Raw genomic sequence first — 18,604 nt, 5'->3', positions numbered from 1 at the left:
CTTCAGTGCTCATGGCTGGGTCGGGATCTGTTGGCTACCTCAGAAGCAGAACTCTTTATTTCCAGAGTTTGGATAGCCGTCAATGTTACATGATTGTTACCGCTTTGAAGGCCTTACCAGAGTAAGATAAAGGGAAGAGTAAGATAAAGGGCTTTGACGTAATTCCATTTACTGTCTGAACCCTCTAGCAGGAGTAGCATAATCACTGCTTGTTTCAATTTAATGACTCTGCAGGAGCTAAACTGGTACAGGCGAGAGCACAGCTCTCTTACTGCTGCCAGCTCCAAGACACACCTCAGTCCATGGCCACGGTCACACTGGAAGGAATGGTCTCCGGAATATTGTCTCCTGCAGATGCTGGCGTTGTGCAAAGGCAGCCTCAGGGAGGTGGCTGGACACCCCCACAGGGATGGGAGAGCCTGTGCCAGCAGGAGAGAGGAGGCACTGGGGCTGGGAGCCCAGGGCTCAGAGATGCCACTCTTTCCCTGTTACAGAAGTACTGTCTGGCCTAGCTTCTGCTCCTGCTGCATGTCTCTGATCTTATATTCTGCAAGGAGTAGACTTTGTCCAGGTGACAGAAAGATTGGGTTTTGATATAAATTTATATTTAAATCATAGAATCAATTACGTCTATATATTTATATCTCTGTCAAGACTGTGCACTGACATAAGCAAACTTGAAGCATTAAAAGTGTGCTTTCAGTAGATGAAAACTCAAGCAGACCAGCTGGAGTCTCATGGAGCTCCTCAATATTTTTTTAAACTTTGACTTTAAGTCATGTGTATCCATTTAAGATGGGTGTTAATACAGAAAGGTAGCTCTTGAGCTATAGTAATTTGCCGTATTTGGCAGACAGCATTAAAACCGGAGGGACAGTGGTAATTCACATTTAACAGAAGTCTGCCCAAAACACTTCTGGAGTGGGAACAAATGATTTCAGAGATAGACAGGGAGGGTTCTTGGGGCAGCTTTTGGAAAATCACCTGTTACTGACACTGTGATCACAGCAGAGGCTTCTATATGAAAATGTCCCCACAGCAGATGAAGAGCATTAAAGTTCTGGTATAGCATTTACACTAAGCAGTAGCTCTCTTTGGGGAGTGCCAGTTCCATCTCAACAGTCTGATATTACACTACAAATTATTTTATGTATCTCAAATTCAGTAAAATAACGATCATTGTTGTAAAAGTCAAGGCTTTAAAGCAACTAGTTGTTTGGAAATGTAAGCCTAAATTTTTGGATCTCCATGAGGGTGTTTTGTTATCTCTGGCTGACAGCTTGTAGCTAATTATGAGGACAATTCATGGTTTAAGAAGTCATACTGCTGAAAGAGCTTGCACAATCCCCCTACTAAGGCATGAGCCCTTACCAGGGTAACGGTAACAGGGTCTGAAAGACCAGAGATCCCTGAGCACCTGGGGGAAGCCACTCCTGGAGGCTCCAGCTTCTGCCTTGGCTCAAGGAAGGACAAAATCCTTATGCTGTTTTACAGGAAATTCACAGTCTCACAAAGAAGTTGACCAAGTCTTTTCTGAATACCTGAAGTGACATTCTCTCTTCAGATTTGGTCTTCTGATCTCTATCAGGGCTCAGGATATTACACATAAAAATTCAGAATTACAGGTGTTCCCATGTTAAATGCAACAAAATGTAAAAAGTCTTCTGGAAAAGCCAGTTATTACTATCTTGCTAAGTTATCACGGTCCTTTCAGTGTTCTGTCTACTTAATCATTGTTCATTGGAAAGACCTTAATTTACACTGAGTTAATGATACACTCTAAAGAGATATCATGCTTTTCGGGTTCACTGAAATGTTCTTTAACTGGCTCTTCAAAACTGGCTGGAATATTCACAGTGCAGCAGCTAATGCAAGAAGTATTGTCCTTTATAACCCAAGGTCAAGAGACAGAAAAAGCTTCATGTTTTACAGATTTTACATACTGAAAATGTTCTGCAATTAGGCTCAGAGAAGGTGCTACACTTAAGTTTGTCCTCGGTTAAAATTTCAGAGTTGGGATTCTTTGCTCTTCCATGTTTTATGCCAAATCCTAATTCATAGGATGCAAATGAGAATTGCAACACATGAAAACAGAACAAAGAGGGAAACCACATAGAAAAGTTAATAGCCTGGTGGTTAAGGTGGTCACCTGTGAGAGAAGGGACAAAAGTTAGCATTTCTGGTCTGAATCAAACATAGCAGAGACCATGGTCTGAATCTCTGATGTCCAGGAGAAGCAGCTGAGTTATTTTCAAATTTTTCTGGGCCAAAGTTTCACCAAAATTATGTGGCTAGCAAAGCCTTCAGAATTATTGTTTAAACTAAGTTCATGCTCCAATGAAACTTTCACTGGAAAAGTGAAAGATGGTTACCAACTAATCATCTACATACTTACTGGTACACTGCAATTATGACTCATCCCTCTGTTAACCACATGTGCTTTGCATAGTTGATTACTATGTGTATATGTTAGATACTTTTCATTTTATTCCTAGGACAAATTAGTCTTCTAGTCCTTTTGTCTTACAAGGCATTTTACCTTTTTAATATTTTAAGTGTTTTTAATATTTTAAACACTTTAACATTTTAATATTTTTCTTAAAATCAATATAATGTTAATTAACTTTAATGATAACATGTTAATATTTAATATTTGTATGTGGTGTTAAAAATACTTTGGTTTTTTTTTTTTTTTATTATTACTTGGAAGGGTAATTTTTAAATATTGATGGTAGGAAATAGTGGGTCACAATCTACCCAGATTGTATCAATCTAATCCAACTGAAGCTGTTGAAGAACCATGGCAGAACAGGAATCCCAGAATTGACAAATGCAGATGGAGTCCAATCAGCAATGTTATCATGAAAGCAGTCAAAGATCCAGGGGGATTACATGAAAGTCTCCCAACGTAGCAACAATTTTAATTAGTTTGCTTTCATTGCACTCCATACAGTGACTAAAAATCATTGCTGTGGCCCAGACTTGGGATTTGTGACATTAGGATGAAAAGACTTTAGCATCCTTTAACTCCCTAAACTAAAATTAGGTACGCACAGCCTTCAGAGTAGGTGTATGAATGTATTAGGTGAGTGCTAGCTTTTTATCTCCTATATCAGATTTTCTGAAGAACAAAGAGACCATTGTACTTTCCAGTCTTCATGCAACCTAGAAAGCTCAGACATACCAAGGAGGTCAATGATAATTCCTAGCAAGTGGGGTTTTGTAGCCTACCCAGAGATCTCTTTTATTCCAGAAAACTGGAGATTCCCATGGACCAAGGGCTCCCAACCAGTTTAGGTTCTGCTTTTTTCATACTGGGTAGCATCACTCCCATCCCTCTTGAAATTATCTCTGTGTTCAGCTCTTGAATAACATTAACTGGTTGTTAGCACTGCATATTCCACATTGTTTTACAGATTTTATAGACTTCAGAGTTTGAGGTTGCTCAGCTGAGACTCTGAAATCTATACTGGCTTGTAGTCTTCCAGGGATCAGTATAGATCCTCTAGTGCAATATTGCATGCCTTCTAGGCTATTGTAGTTATTATTTTGTTTCTGAGTGGATGAGAAAAAATGTATGCAAGCAGTTGTAAACAATGACATTTCTCTTTTCTTTTCAAAGCTATGATTTTATAAAGCAAACTCCATCCAGGAATTTCTCAAAGAATTTGTACATAATATACATTATTAATTATCTCAGTTTCCTGGTTAAGAACAATAAAAAGTAACTGAGAAAGATAAGGAATTAAGCAGAGGACAGTTATTGGCTGTGAACAGAGAAATGGGCTTCCTTAACAAAGAACTTTCCAAATAAGAAATAATGCTGCTTCTTTGCTATCATCTCAGGGACTGGAGCCCCCTGAGACCTGGGCTGTTCCTATGTCTTTGTTTTTCCGGTGCTTGTCAGCAGGCCTTCCTGGTCATGACCAGGAGGTTTACAAGCTATCTAGTATTTATATCACATAAATAAAATAAAATACTTGCAGATAATTTCCAGACCATTCATGTTAAATGCTTCTCTTCCAGCCAATCTGTGGCCAAAAGCATTTTGCCAGTGTTGTCAGGATTTTCCTTAGCTTTGAGCTCCATCACCTAAAAAGAGTTAAAGGTCTGCTGGTTTCTTTTCACTGTTTTCAAACATCAATTAAATTGAAAACAAGGGCTATAAATTATAGTGACCTTTGGGATGACTTTTTGTTTGTGGAATAGAGATGTGATGGTGCGAAAGTGATGTTAATAACAATAAAAAATATTAATAACATCCTCAGGAGCTGCCAAGCAAAGTGTAAATTGCTTTCTGCTTGATATCAAATTTTCATGTAAGGCACTGTATCATGGAAATTTTCAGTCTTGTTAGAATTCAGATGACCTAAAAATAATGCTACCCCTTTACCTCTGTACATTTTGTCATCTCAGCTGACAAATGTGATTTTTCTGGATTTAATCAGCATTTTATAATGGCTTTTGCTGAAAATACAGCCTCTTGTTTTTCCCTTGGTGGTCTATAAAATGTGTGGGGAACAGTAAATTCAATTTTTTGGTCTAAGAACTTGCTGAAATAACAGCCACAAAGAGTATGCTTTGGCTAAATAGCTGCACCCACACTCCAGTGGAATTTACATGTTTATGGCTTTTCAACTGTTGTTTTTTTGTATTTTTTTTTGTTTTGTTTTGTTTTTTAATTAAGAAAAAACACCAAAGGAAATGCAGGACAAGAATAAGTTTTAAGATCATGGTTCTGTAGACTAAAGATTTTTGTTAGCTCATTAGGCAGCCATATCATTACCAGTTATAGCATTCCCATGCTTTTTCATGAGTGATCAAAATTTCACAATCATCTTCTTTTGATGAGAAGACAATGAATTCTCCACAGCCCTTTGACTCTTGGCTGCTCAAAGCTGATACCTCAAAGATATCAAGTAACATCCACTTAAAATTTGGGGGGGGTTGTCCTAGTTATGTGTTTACAAGAAATAGCTGGTATCTATTTGTTCTCCATTTTATCTGTCCAGGATGAGTGAGTCCTCCACAGAGCTGACCTGTGCTAAATGCTCGTGCAGAGCCTTGAGGCACAGAGCTCCAGGACTTAGATAACTCTCTATTTCCCTGGTTCCCAAGGGCACAATAGGAAAGCTGTGTTTATGGTCATTTTTAAGCCTTAGATACCAGGTGAACTTCACCAGAGTGAACTTCTGCCTGATCCTTGTTCATCCTTGTGTATGTAATAGCTTATACTTCATCTAATTTTGATAGAAAAAGAAAAAAAAATCCCCGCAGGCTGGCTTCTTCTCCTTTACTTCAGTTTTCAAACGAAGGTAGAAAATGGAGGGGAGATTCTCAGCCTGTACTTTAACAACTCTGCTACTTCCATCAGTGTAATTATAGCTAGGATGAAGAATTTTTTCCTCATGGAAGTTACCAAGTTTATCACAGTTTTACAGAGCTCACTGCTTTTCTGTAGCTCACAGAGGAAAAGATGCAAACAGCATGAGAAGCCTGAAATTTATTATTTGTTCATCTGTCCTTTGAGTTTTCTTTAATTTGATGTTGTCTGACTGCAAAGGCAGTTCTGTAGTTCTTCAGCTGTGATGGTGGGTAGATGGGAAACCGGGCAAACACTTCTGCTAACTGTCCATCCACAGCAAATAATACTGAGAGAAAGCTTTCAGACCTAGCTTCCAGCTTCCTCTGGATTTGATGGGAGGATTCAGAAGGCCCAAAGCAAAGCCTGGTGAGGTAGATAAGATTAACCTGAAGAAACAGAGGAGAAATAGTAAGAAGGTTAGGGATGCCTGTTTGATTCTGTTGGCTGGAATGCCTGCAATAACCTAATTGAACCTCCAAAGTTTGGGGTAGGAAAAGGTCTTATGGTCCTAGAAGTCCTTTTCGATATTTTAGTTCATTCTACTGAGATGGAGCTTTATGCTGTGGAGGCCTACTTTGGTGTTTATATGTCATTCACAGTTCCCTAAGGGGAAGCTCACAGGGTGGCTGCATCCAGATGGGCCTGCCAAGTAATCCTAGCTAGTCAGCAGGGTGCCACCTTCTGTGGAGTGACAAGGGCCTAAAGAGATGAAGAGGGAAAGCAGCATGAGTCCATCCCGGGAGGGGAAGATGCAAGTCCTTTTTTCTGTATAAATTGTCCTTGAAGGGAATGTGCTGCTAAAGCTGTACCACGAAGCAGATGTTCAGACCCTGGTGGCAGCTGAAGAACTGCTCTTTTTAAGGTCAGTTTTAGCTGATGACACAGCTGAAAGGTGCATGTTGCTGTCCATTCTTTCTTCTGAAAAATCATCCTGCTTTAATGAATTGGAGAAATTCCCTGTTCCAGCAAAGTCCAGAAATAGCAGATGGCTCAAACATCAGGTGTCAACAAATCTGAAAGCTGTGGGCATGACCCTTGTCTGTGTCCTGAGAAATCCACCTGCCCTCAGGGTTAGGTTGCCCAAGAGTTCCGTGTTCTCTGTAACAAGAGAAAAAGTTTAAGTGCTGCTTGTTTGTAGCATGCTGTTGTTGGACTTAAAAGCTCTCTTCAGCAAAAGTAACGGAAATCTAATATGGTTGATGGTGTTCGTCGTTCTGTTTTGGCATGCAGGTGATGTCTTGTCAGCTACTGGTTGATGTCTTGTCAACTGGACTTGTGCTCAGGGCTAGACTATCTCTCTGAAGCATATCTCCAGATTTCACTTTAGTGAATTTACTGAATTGCTCTGCTCACCCGTGCTTCTCTAGCATGAATCAAACCTGATGGTTACTGGTGCTCAGCCCTGCAGCATAGTAGTGAAAACGAGGGAATGGAGCCGGACTTCCTGCGGTAAGGACTGTGTTAGACTTTCTAGGCAAAGCATAGAGTAACTGTGAAATACTGCTGACAAAGCAGACTGGGAACAGGGCAGACTAACAGGGCTTAATGCTATCATACGCTGCTTGCTGCTGAGAGGGGAATGAAGAATTTTCTATCACTGTGGAGCTGTTGGCATTGCTTCTTTCGATATAGATTTTTCTCACGTAATCCAATACTCTGACATGCTGGCTTGATGTATCATCTCAATAATGTGGGAAGACTGGGGAAATTCAGTGGAATGGCTTTATTTCAGTACAGTGCCTGTCAAGGGAAGGTTGTCAGTCAGTCACAGGCTGGAAAAAGCAAACAGTGTCCTACTGCTATGCAAGACTGAAATTCTTAATGTCACTGTGGCCAGACCTGTGCCTCCATTTTCAGGCACTTCACTCCATTGAGCAGTCACATATTTAACCTGTGTTGAGCATAAGTATAAATCTGCATTTCACAGTGGAGAGCTGTTTCCCCACATCCCAGCAGCAGTGTGCCAGAGATGAGGAGAAACAATGACAGAAAAACTTCAGTTACTGCCTGAAGAGAGCTGCCATACCAGTTAAACAATTTAAATGATTTGGTTGCCATTAAATTAGCATTTTATACGCCTACAAGGAATGAATTTAGGAGATTACAGTGGTTGTACAGAATAGTTTAAAACAGATCATTTAAATGTTTTAATTATGGGATCTCTTGCTTCACTGTTTCATGAAATGACTGCTCTTCTGCAAGTGGATCAAATCACTTCCCTCTTAGAAGAGATCTCAGGACATCCCATGCAACTGACTGGACACCTGAAGTAGTGAATATTTCATGTTGTATCAGTTAGAGAGAATTCAAGCCACTCAATACTAAGTAGAGATCAAAAATTTTTTGAAATAGTCTTAGCACCTGAAGTAAGGTATCTAAAATCCTTTCCTGCTTACATTATTCTTATTATGCTTTGCATCATTGTTATCAGAACCATCATTTTTTGCCTGGTCTAAGCAATGAGATTAAGAATTGAGCTTGTAAGTAAGGCTGCTTTCTTTTATGTGATGGTTTTGTCATAGTCAGAGCACATTGACACAGCCGTGTGAGGAGACAGCACTGGTACCACTGGTTTGCATCTGTTTGATGACTGGTAGCACCTGTTTGATGATTAACTAAAGGATTTCAGCTGTTAGAGCTGTCAATCTGACACCTTTCATGAGCACTAAAATAAATCTCTGCTACCAGGAACTGATGATTTTTTTTCCCACTTTTGATTTACTCGACTCTTCGTGTCCTTGCCGATAACTACTAGCAAGGCTAATGTGTTATAAACTCTGAAAAGTGAAGCAAGTGGCTGTCATTTTTTGCACAACAGATGCTCCTGATCAGGAATCAGACAAAGGATCTCATCACTCTTCCTCTGAGCAATTTAATTTGTCTGTTCCATGGCACACCAACCACCTCCTGTCTTGTGACTGATGTGCCCAAGTCCTCCTTCATTTTAGGATCAGTTCTTTTAATCTTCTAGAATTATCAGGGTTTTGTTTTTATTTTGTACCAAAGCAAAGAGACTGAGAAAAAGGAAATTGCTTCATTGCTTTCGCTGTCACCAGTAATGCATCATAATGAAAAGTAGCAAAGACCTTCTTCAAAAATAGGAAACCCAAGTACCGCATTTTAAGAGAACTGGAAAACACTCAGTAAGCACTTTTTTTTTTTAGGAATTAAAAATGTAGATTCATTGGTGTTTCTTCAGCAGTTGTAAGGCTTGGAGGTAGTGGTAAGCAGCATATAATGCATCAGATTCTTGTAATGCTACTTGGTGAGGTGGAAAAATTGATATATTTTTATGAAAAGTTGTTTGCTATCTATCCAGTTCTCTACTCCTTAGTCGTGCAAGTTGTCCAAAATGAGTAATTTCTTGGAGTTTTGCTTGCTTTTTCACTTAGTTTGATAAAACTGTATCACTCTGCTGCTCTTCTGTAGTGATGGATTGGCACTGCTGGAGATGTAAATTCTGTAGTTATTCTATAGTTAATTTCACAGTTATTATCCCTAGATAATCACAGAGCAAGTTATCCCATACCACTCTGCCACTGTTGTTTGCAATGACCACTTAGGGGAAACCCAGACCATATTTTTCATTGTGGGAAAGGAAATTTCTCATTGTCTCCCATGGTCTCTCTGCTAAATCTAAGCACAGAAATGTTGCTGTGACCAGGAGGTTCTTTGAGTATATATGTTGAGCTAAAAATTGCTTAGCAGTAGGGAAGGAGCTAAAGGTTGTTATTACCTTTGTTAAGTAAAATTAATGACATCTAAAGATATGAATATATGCTCCAAAGTGATCAAATTATGACCAGGTAGAGAAGATTTGGCCATCCAATAATAGGCTAGCAGACTGTATGTGGCAAGTCATCTCCAAGCTAAAGTGAGGTATGCCACCTTCAGTTGTCTTAGTTGCGGAAAAACGTCTTGGCTCAATTATTGTGATTAAACTGAAAGGGGATAACTTGCTGAGGCGTGATAACTTTAACATATTTGATTGTTTGTCTCATTTGTTTTTAAATGGTTCCAATAAGAAAATAAGACCAGCTTGGTGAAGTAACAAGTCTTGTAGGGATTTAGTTCAAATCATCCTTATAGCATTTATAAGATTTTTCTCTTTTTTCCTGACTGACCAAATTCATCCTTAGTGTAGTTCTGTTGATCACAACTGAATTGTTTTGTAGATGGTTTTACGTGAATTTACTTTTCACAGTCTGTGCTATTGTCTCCACTGAGTTCTGTATTTTCGTGACATCTTCCCCCTGCTGGAGCTGACTGTGGCTGGATCTCTCTCAGCCTTTCTCTGTTGATCACATCCTCTCCTTCTGCCTGATTTAATATCCAAACATTGTTTCACTAAAAGCTGCCATTATAAGCTCCCTAGAATTGTCCCACCATCAATGGTTGGAGCAACACAGCCAGCACAAGACAGTTGCTTTGCTTGTGCTCAGCAACTGGCTCTGCCTTCTGTCTGATCACATATACCCAGCTGGGGACAGTCGTTGTTCACCCTGCAAAGGAGGCTGCACGCTGTGCCCTGTGTTCCTACCAAGACCTTCCAAAGATGTGCTAGAAGGGAGAGGCAAGGGAAGTTGGCCTTGCCTTGTGCGCACGGCCAGCCCTGCACAGAAAAGGCAGCTATGGCTATAGCTATGGCAGCTATGGTGCCTGTGGTCACAGTCACAGCTGTCAGTCCTGATAACTGAGCAAAACTGTGTTTGAAGGACTCATTATAGTCCATCACTGCTAGAACGAGAAGCCACTCATACGAGCTCTTTTCCATTTGGCAGGTTGACAGGACAGAAGTGATTCGAACCTGTATAAATCCCGTCTTCTCCAAGCTGTTCACAGTGGACTTCTATTTTGAAGAGGTGCAGCGGTTGAGGTTTGAAGTCCACGACATTAGCAGCAATCACAATGGGTTGAAGGAGGCAGATTTTCTTGGTGGCATGGAATGCACTCTTGGACAAGTAGGTATCACTGCTATTTTTTTCTCGTCACTAATCTTTTCAATGTATATGAAATATATAATTTGGTTAGAAGACTGATGGGTGAGATTTGTCATTCATGACAAAATTCTTAATCAGTGCTTTGAACAGGATAATTAAGAATTTCTGCTGGTTTGATTTACTGCTGTGTAGTGGAGCTTCAAGTCAGCCAGTTCTGTAGGAAACAGCATCAGCAATTGGCCGTGTACAGTAAAAGCACAAACTCATTATGTCAGTGCTAATAGATAGGCTGATTTGGGAGAAAGTTGTGGTTCCTAATGCTACATGGGATTTAAAGCAAGTTCCACGTCCAAGGTTTGCTTACAAATACACTTTATTCACATAGAGTAGTGCCTGGTGATGTGGCAAATAGAGAGAGAGAGAGCTGGATTCATTTCCCTGACTCTCAGTCATCCTAAAGTTAGATGTCTAGACTAAGTTACTCTTCTGATTTCCATCTTCAGTTCAATGGAGAGAAACAGTTCCAGAGGTTGATTCATTCCACCTGAGACACCCATCATAGTATAGGATAAATTGCCTTCATGAGATACCTGTCTTTCTCCATCACTTATCAAGAGAGTCTAGACATCTGGCTTAAGAGTACATACCTAACTTTTTTGGTGACTAAATTTAAGGGTGATGAGTCCTACCTACAGGATCGATATCTAGAGGTTGTTGGAGCCAGGTCTGCAGCAAATTCTTATATTGCTGACTGATAGCATGCTACAGTGTCCCAGGTATCACAGAATTTATTTCTACCTGGCAGGCTTTTTGTTGTGTAGGGCCTTATAACACAGATCTCCGTTCTGTCCATAATAGTAATACTGAGGATGGTCTCAGTTTCATTAAGCTGAGTGTAAACTGGGTTTCCAGTCTGTGATCTGGTGTAGATTGGGTGGTGAGATCAAGCAGTGCTTTTGCTTATTTTTTTTTAGTGTTTCCACATAAACTTCTGAACAGTGTTACTTGCAATGGAAGATGCTGCAAAGGTTTTGTTTCTTATTTCTCACCTTCTGTTGTTCCTTCAGTATCCACTGCACGTTAATCCCTTTGTTTCTCTTTGTGCTGTTATTTAAGAATGGTCAAAGCCATTTGGATCAAACAAGCTGAAAAAGAAGTCTACTCAGTGAGAGAATTAATAAGAAATATATATATACCTACTAACTTGAAAGCTTAACATGAAAGTATTGGTAGTTAGTAAAGTCTGTTCTTTTCTGACAGACTTGTGGGTATTTTGTGGCCTTAATCAATGAATATAAACTATTCCTGTAATGCCAAGGAGAACGAGAAAGAAAAAGTTATTACAATGTTTTTCTCTCCTAATTGACTTGAAAACGAGGGATAAAAAATGTCGTTGCTGCTGCCAGTAGCATAAACATGTCTTTATAATGATTTGATCTCTATAAATAGCACACAGCTGGGTTGGTTGCAGTGTAATTTTAATGGTAACCAAGAAAAAATAATAACAGTGTGAAATCTGTTCACAGTAACATAGCCTCGAGGGCTCTTATCCCATGCTTAGATTTTTTTGCTGTTTTATTTATTTATTTATTTTTATTATTCCACTTTCTAGTTTGTTTGTTTGTTTGTTTTAACTTTATATAGTTTCTCAACTGATTTTAAATCCCAAGTTGTTAGTGCTGGGATTGTCATCGAAGCAAAGCCATTATTAGGAGTTCAAATTGAAAATCTTACAGCACAAGCTATATATATGGAGCTTAGACTCAGATTTAGCTGTTTGTTTTAATTACTGCATTTTTTTTTATGATGATAATAGAGTCTTGGCTTTTCCTGAGCTATTTTTGACATGAATTTGTTGCTCTACATCAATTTAATGGCTGAATAAAATGCTGTGATTTTGTGATTTTGCGTGCTGTGTGTTCCTGCCTGTCAAATCACTTTCCCATTGCAAGTAGGTCTTATCTGTGACATCCAGACAGGCTGTAGATTTCAGACATAGTCTGAAAGACTGATTCCCTACCTGCTCCCCGTGAATGTGCCAACTTCTTTTGCTCTGTTCTAGGTAATAGCTGATCTAGAAGAGATTCACTGTTACCTGGACCTGTTGGTAGATCATCATTTAGATGTATAGTAAACCTACATTTTTGCCCACATTATGTAATACTCCTACCTTAAAGAAAATTATCAGAGTAATACGTAGTGGGAAAGGCAAGAGAATGGTTATGCAGTGGGCTGACAGAGACTTTGTCGTTCTTTAGCAATACCAGTCTGGGTACATCTTACATGCAGCCTAATTAGTACTATTGGAAATTTGGGATCGTGGATGAGAAAGACGGAGAAATGCAGTCCTTCAGAAAGTGTCGTTATTAATTGCCCTCTCCCAAATGCTGTAATGAATCTGTGTCCCAAGAGAGTAATAAGAGCTGTAGCCTGTTAGGTCCTGAACATACACTGTCCACAGATACCCTGCTGGATATTCAGCAACAATTTTCTCTACTGTTCCTGCTGGGACAAGCCAATTTTGTGCCTCTGCTGGTAAATAGTGTGGTTAACAGCATCCTGGCATGCAGTCAGTTATACCTGGACATGAAGAAGAGATATGTCAACAGGCATTCCATATGCTGCAGTATTTATACGCAGTACAACAGCTAGTCATGGATAGATGCCTGCTGAGTGTACATAACAAAAACTCCGTGCACTAAATAAATACATTTCCTTAAAGTGGTTTGTTTTTTCATCATGATACTCAAGAGTTCCCCTTTCATATAAAACAGTAGCAGATTATCTCTTGAATATTTAGGGAGGGGTTTAAATGATGTTTGTTTGTTTGTTTGTTTGTTTGCTGTTGTTGTTTTATTTTGTTTTAGAGTACTAAAAATCTGTTCCTTTCACTCTGAAAGGCTCCATTTACATTCCATTTTACCAGCAACTTCAGAGTGTCCTGGTAATGTGCTGAATTGCAGAATGCTAGCAAATATGTTCTGTGCAAAAGCTAGTTGCCAATTGGCATGCTAATAAGATCAAGAAAGCCCTAAAATATTAGAGAAGGTACTAAACTTGAAAGTTCAAACAAATTTTTCTCAGTTAGTAGCATCGTCTTAAAATGTGGTCTGTTTTTATAGTAACTTATAAAATGGAGTTTCGTAAGGAACTTTACATTGACAAGAAGTACTATACTCTAACCAATTAAGCTTTCCAAGCTGTATTATTTATTACTTAAATAAAGTGAAATTGCCAAATAGTAGGTTAAGATGCATAACAGCAGACTGTGCTTTTTAAAAAAAAATTGTTAATATTTTTCATGTTGCAGTTCATTTCTAAGTAACTATAAAAATATCTAGTATCTATCAATACCACTTTTTAGCAGTTAATGAAGTGGTACAGTCCTATGGCATATAGAATCATTTACTTAAGCAAAGATACTATATGGTGTTGTGCTTGTAACCTAACAAAGATTGTTTTGAATTTGAAGCATACTTGTGAAATTCTGGAAGGTTTTTGCTGCATGTGACCGCTCTCTTCACTTGGAGCTTGAGTGTTGGGATAGAGCAGTGGTTTGGCACTGTGCATTCCACTGCAATGTTAGTGCCTTGGGATGCTCCATAAGGTTCTGCATCTGACTTGGTCTTCTGGCTGATTCTAGTTCTGCAACGTAGTTACCGTTCTTTGCATAGACACTGCTAAGCATAGGTACCAGTGTCTTGGTGATAAGTAGTGAAATCATGATGAGTAATATTTTAACAGCTATTTCGGGACATCACTTTATAGAGGTTACCTCTTGTTTTCATACAGGTGCTTTAGGTGCTATGAATCACCTCATCCTTGTTGCTGGTTTTACAGATACTGTCTGTAACAGTAAATTCTTCCCCTTCTCTATGCCCTTTTAATCACTTTCCCTTTCCACAACCCTAGGAACAGTGTTCAGGCACTCACTCTGACTAATCACTTCCAACTGAATCCCCATTTAATGAAGCTTTTGTATTTCTGTTGCTTTTTCGTCACTCAGAAAAACTGTGTTTGTTTCAAGGGGCAAGAGATGTATTATTATTATTATTATTATCTGTCAAAAAACAGTGAAAAAAATCCTAGAGAGACAAACGTTGTCAAAGAATTGATAGCCTAATTGTCAGGGTAGTCAGTTGGGATAGGAAAACCCTAAACCCTTTTCTGTTTGTGTGTTAATGTTCTTGTGTTGTGAGCTCTCTTATTGGAGTGTTCTGTTTTGTATTGCATAAACTTCATAATGCAATAAAATTACATAAGTTAATACAGTAAGGGCTCAAACTTTCTAGTAGCCAAAGTTCAGTTCTTAATCACACAGGAATTAAGTACCAGGATTAGTAGCACCTCTACAGAAAAAAAAAAAAAAAAAAAGCAGATGCACTTCTTTGCCTCTCAAGAACCTTTTCAAGTATAATTTAGAGATTTCATGTTTTTCATACATGCATATATGTACAAATTATATTGAAAACCTTCTTGGTAAGGACTATTGCTGTTTCTTGTGTGGTTTTAATACTATATGTCATTAACAGATTATGCACTTAAAAATGCTTGCTAATTCAGTTTCAACCAATGCAAATCCCCTTGCTCTTGAATTAGAGAAAAGCTAAGAGAGCCATGATTGCACCTGAATTAATTAAATTGAAATTGTCTGTATGAGAATATTTGTTTAATAATCACTCTACTGCTTCTGTAGTGCAAAAGACATATGACCACTTTTTTCAAGGTATTTGAATTCCTAAATCTCATTAGATGTCTGTAGGCCTCCTTAGGTATCTAAATACCTTTAAATACTTGGCCTTTGATCTCCTCTAAATGAAGTTGCTCAATTCATTAGTGGGATGAATAATGTACTTTATTAGATATGAATGTCATTTTCTAGCAGGGCTGACTCAGAGCACAAGGAAGTAATTCACACAGTACACTTCCTAAGTTTACCTAACCATTTAAACACCTCAGTTATCCCCAGGAAACTCTTGGGTTTGCCATTGCAGCGTGGTCTCTGAAGCTGTAGGATTTTTCAGTTCTACATTAATCCTGCCAGTCAAAGTTAATGGAATTACTTGTACAGTTTGTACTGCTTTGTTTTTACATACTTTATCTTTTTGTATGAATTACTGTAGCAGTCTTTAGAAAACTAATTTAAAATTTAGTTTGCTATTATTATGAGTTATTATTATAACTACTCATAAATGGGTTGCATACACTACATACTAATTAAATTTGAAGACGTTTTATGCTATTGATAAGCTATTTCCTGTGATAGCATTATTGCCTCTTGTGATATGGATATCTTTTTTTTTTCCTGCATGTTTTCATTGACTATTTTCAGGCACAGATCTTTAACAGGAACAGGGAGAGGTGTAATTCAAATGTAAAAAAGCTGTGAGCTGATCAGTACTATAGGGAACAAAGCAAATCTTGAAGAGACATGAGTATGGTACAGCAAGTATCATATGTACAGAAGGGATGATTACAGCAATAAAATTGGCTCTACCAGCAAAAAAGAAAGAAAAGTGTTAGCAGTTATAGAGAATGAAATTTTCTTCATTATGGACACATATGTCTGAACTTCTCTTGCAGCGTTTTCTTGGTATCTGTGAACTCATTCCCAAAACTTTTTCTTCATGAGAGCAGAGTTAAGGCCACTGGCACCTACCTGCTGTCTGGTCTCTCTTTGTGTTAAAATATAGTACATTTGCTGTGTCTCTGCCACCATTCATAGAAAGTATTTGGTGGGTTCAAAAGTGGCTGGGGAATAAGATGTGCTATACACAGCTGGTGTTAGTGCCTTGGTGCTTTTATCCAAAATGTTGCATCTGTTAGTACTTCTTAAATAAAAATAGGAAGGCACCTTTTAGATATTTTAAATTGGAAATAGGATCAAAGAGCAACATGGGAATTCAGTTTTAATCACAGCAATCTCTTAAGATCTGTCGTTACCCTATTTGTATTTGGATGTAGTAAGGCAAATTTAGATCATCTTTAGGGGAATTTCTTGCCTCTGTCTTACCCAGAGCTGATATCCCTTGGCAGCACAGACCAGAAATCTAGTTGAGATGACGTTCATAGGAGGTAAATAGGAATGACTTCATGTGCGTGCCCCCCTCTATAAAACACAGCAGCTGCTTTTACATTCTGTTCCTATTCCTGCCTCTTGCAAATGTATTAAGTATGATACATATTATTGGACATGTGGCTGTCTTAGACCAGGACTGTGTAGTAATTTATATGTGGCTGTCACCACAAATAACCTTAACTTCACCTCTTAATTCTCTCTTTGCTTCACCTCTTAAATCTCTGAGGTTTCTACATCCATTTGTTGACTGATAGGTCATGCTTCTAATAAAATGTTCATGAAAAAAGCATGTTCTGGAAACGTAATGAGGTCTACTAGGTCTTAAGTGGATTCTAATGTCTGTATTTTCGAAAGAAGAGAGGCATTTACTTCCTGCACTTTTCACATCAAGTTGCACAAAATATCTTTTCTCTGAAAGCAAAGTTTTAAACTGAAAGTTTTTGAAGCAGAAGTCAAACCAGACTCCTGATGGTTAATTATAATAAGCCATTTTGCAAGTTCAGGCATGTCTTTAACCCTGAACTTAGGCAAATATTTTCTAGGCCCATGAGTTATTGCTGTTTAGGACTTACTTTCTGGCAATCAGATCAGCTGATACTTGTTATGATGATGTTCAGGAGATGATTTACACTGATACATAAACAATAAATATGTTATATAATAGATGGCAGCATCTGGAGAAGTGGCTCTTTTCACCAGTGAGATGCTTTTTGTACACTGCATGAATAAAAAAGGCAATTTCCTGCTAGAGAATACTGATTTCTTATCAGTTATCACAATGATAGTCTGCTGATCCTAAATCACTAATGACAGTTTGAGGCAATGATCTTGGCACATTATTGCCAGATGGAAGATTCATTTTGCTGACCATATAATTAACAACTGGTAAATGTTTGCACACAAATACACATATTTACATATGTGGGGCCCTCACTGTGTCATAACAGTGCTAATGGCTTAGAGAGCTAGTTTTATTAATGTGATCCAGTAATGGGAACATCAGAATAAATTACGTTTTCTGAAGCTGTGAGCTGGCTGTCACCTGCATGAGAGCTCCCAAGCTTTAGGTTTTTGTCTGCCCAATGCCACTTGAAAGCTACAAAATTTTCCAAAGCAGCAAAAGGAGCTGTAGGGATTTGAGTCATTCATGAGGAAAAGTCCTGCTGTCTTTAAAGGAGGCTAGCTGAAGGACAGTTTCCCTTCCAAGTTCTGCATCATACTGGGGATACATATATTTAACATATCTGAAGAGGTTTCTGGTACACAACACCCACAGCTTTCAGTGTAAGAGCTTAATGTATTTTACAGTGTTCTCTGTATGTCTTGGGAAAAGCAGAGAAGTCATAGAGATGTATCTGTCCTGCTCCCCAGATGCCATAATTCATTGTCAGATACAAAACCCACAATTTAATAATATATTGAGAATAATCTATCATAATTATGTATCACCTTTCATCCAAGAATCTCAAACAAGGTTGTGTAACTTGCTTCTCACAGTTCACAGGAACACAACAATTTTTATTTGAACCTGTTTAGCTGGCAAGAAAAGAGAGCTATGAGTTAAGGGTGAGTTAAGGGGTTGCAGTGAACAAGATCCTAGGAAACAAGGACGTCTGAATTCTGAAATTACTGGTCTTCTTCCATGCTCTCTGAGCTGCATTGCTTGCAGCCACAGACCAATATTTTTGGTGAAATCCTTAATTTTGGAAATGTGAATAAGGATGGCAGCAGTTGGCTTATGGAAGGCAGTCCAAAAAGAAGGAGTGCAAATTATCCGTTTAAGTAATCACCAGATGCAAAATTGCAGGGTTAGAAACAGCTGGCAAAGAAAAATCTGAAATGATCATAAATATAAATAGTATCAGTGTCATGGTGCTCAGAAAAAAAGTCAAATGTAATTCTAGAGTATATGAGTACAAGACTTGTCGCTTGCAGGACATTAGAAGCTTCTCTTGCATAAGAAGGATCTCATAGAATCATAGAATATCCCGAGTTGGAAGGGACCCATAAGGATCATCAAGTCCAACTCCTGGCACCGCACAGGTCTGCCTAAAAGTTTAGACCATGTGACTAAGTGCACAGTCCAATCGCTTCTTAAATTCAGACAGGCTTGGTGCAGTGACTACTTCACTGGGGAGCCTGCTTCAGTGTGCAACCACCCTCTCGGTGAAGAACCTCTTCCTGATGTCCAGCCTAAACTTCCCCTGCCTCAGCTTAACA

General features: G+C 38.6%; 1 protein-coding gene across 4 annotated transcripts in view; it reads left to right on the top strand.

Annotated features, from left to right (window-relative positions):
• CPNE4 (copine 4) overlaps window positions 1–18,604 on the top strand; it is a 244,816-nt gene that overhangs the window by 120,795 nt on the left and 105,417 nt on the right. For all 4 annotated transcript variants that reach the window (XM_040548436.1, XM_040548438.1, XM_040548435.1 and 1 more), the window contains exon 3: window positions 10,147–10,326. In XM_040548436.1, the coding sequence (XP_040404370.1) occupies window positions 10,147–10,326 (180 nt within the window). The remainder of the gene's footprint in view (window positions 1–10,146; window positions 10,327–18,604) is intronic.

This window comes from Cygnus olor, chromosome 2 (assembly GCF_009769625.2).
Source record: "Cygnus olor isolate bCygOlo1 chromosome 2, bCygOlo1.pri.v2, whole genome shotgun sequence".
NCBI classification, from domain to species: Eukaryota; Metazoa; Chordata; class Aves; order Anseriformes; family Anatidae; genus Cygnus; species Cygnus olor.
This window is presented reverse-complemented; position numbering and strand designations above follow the sequence as displayed.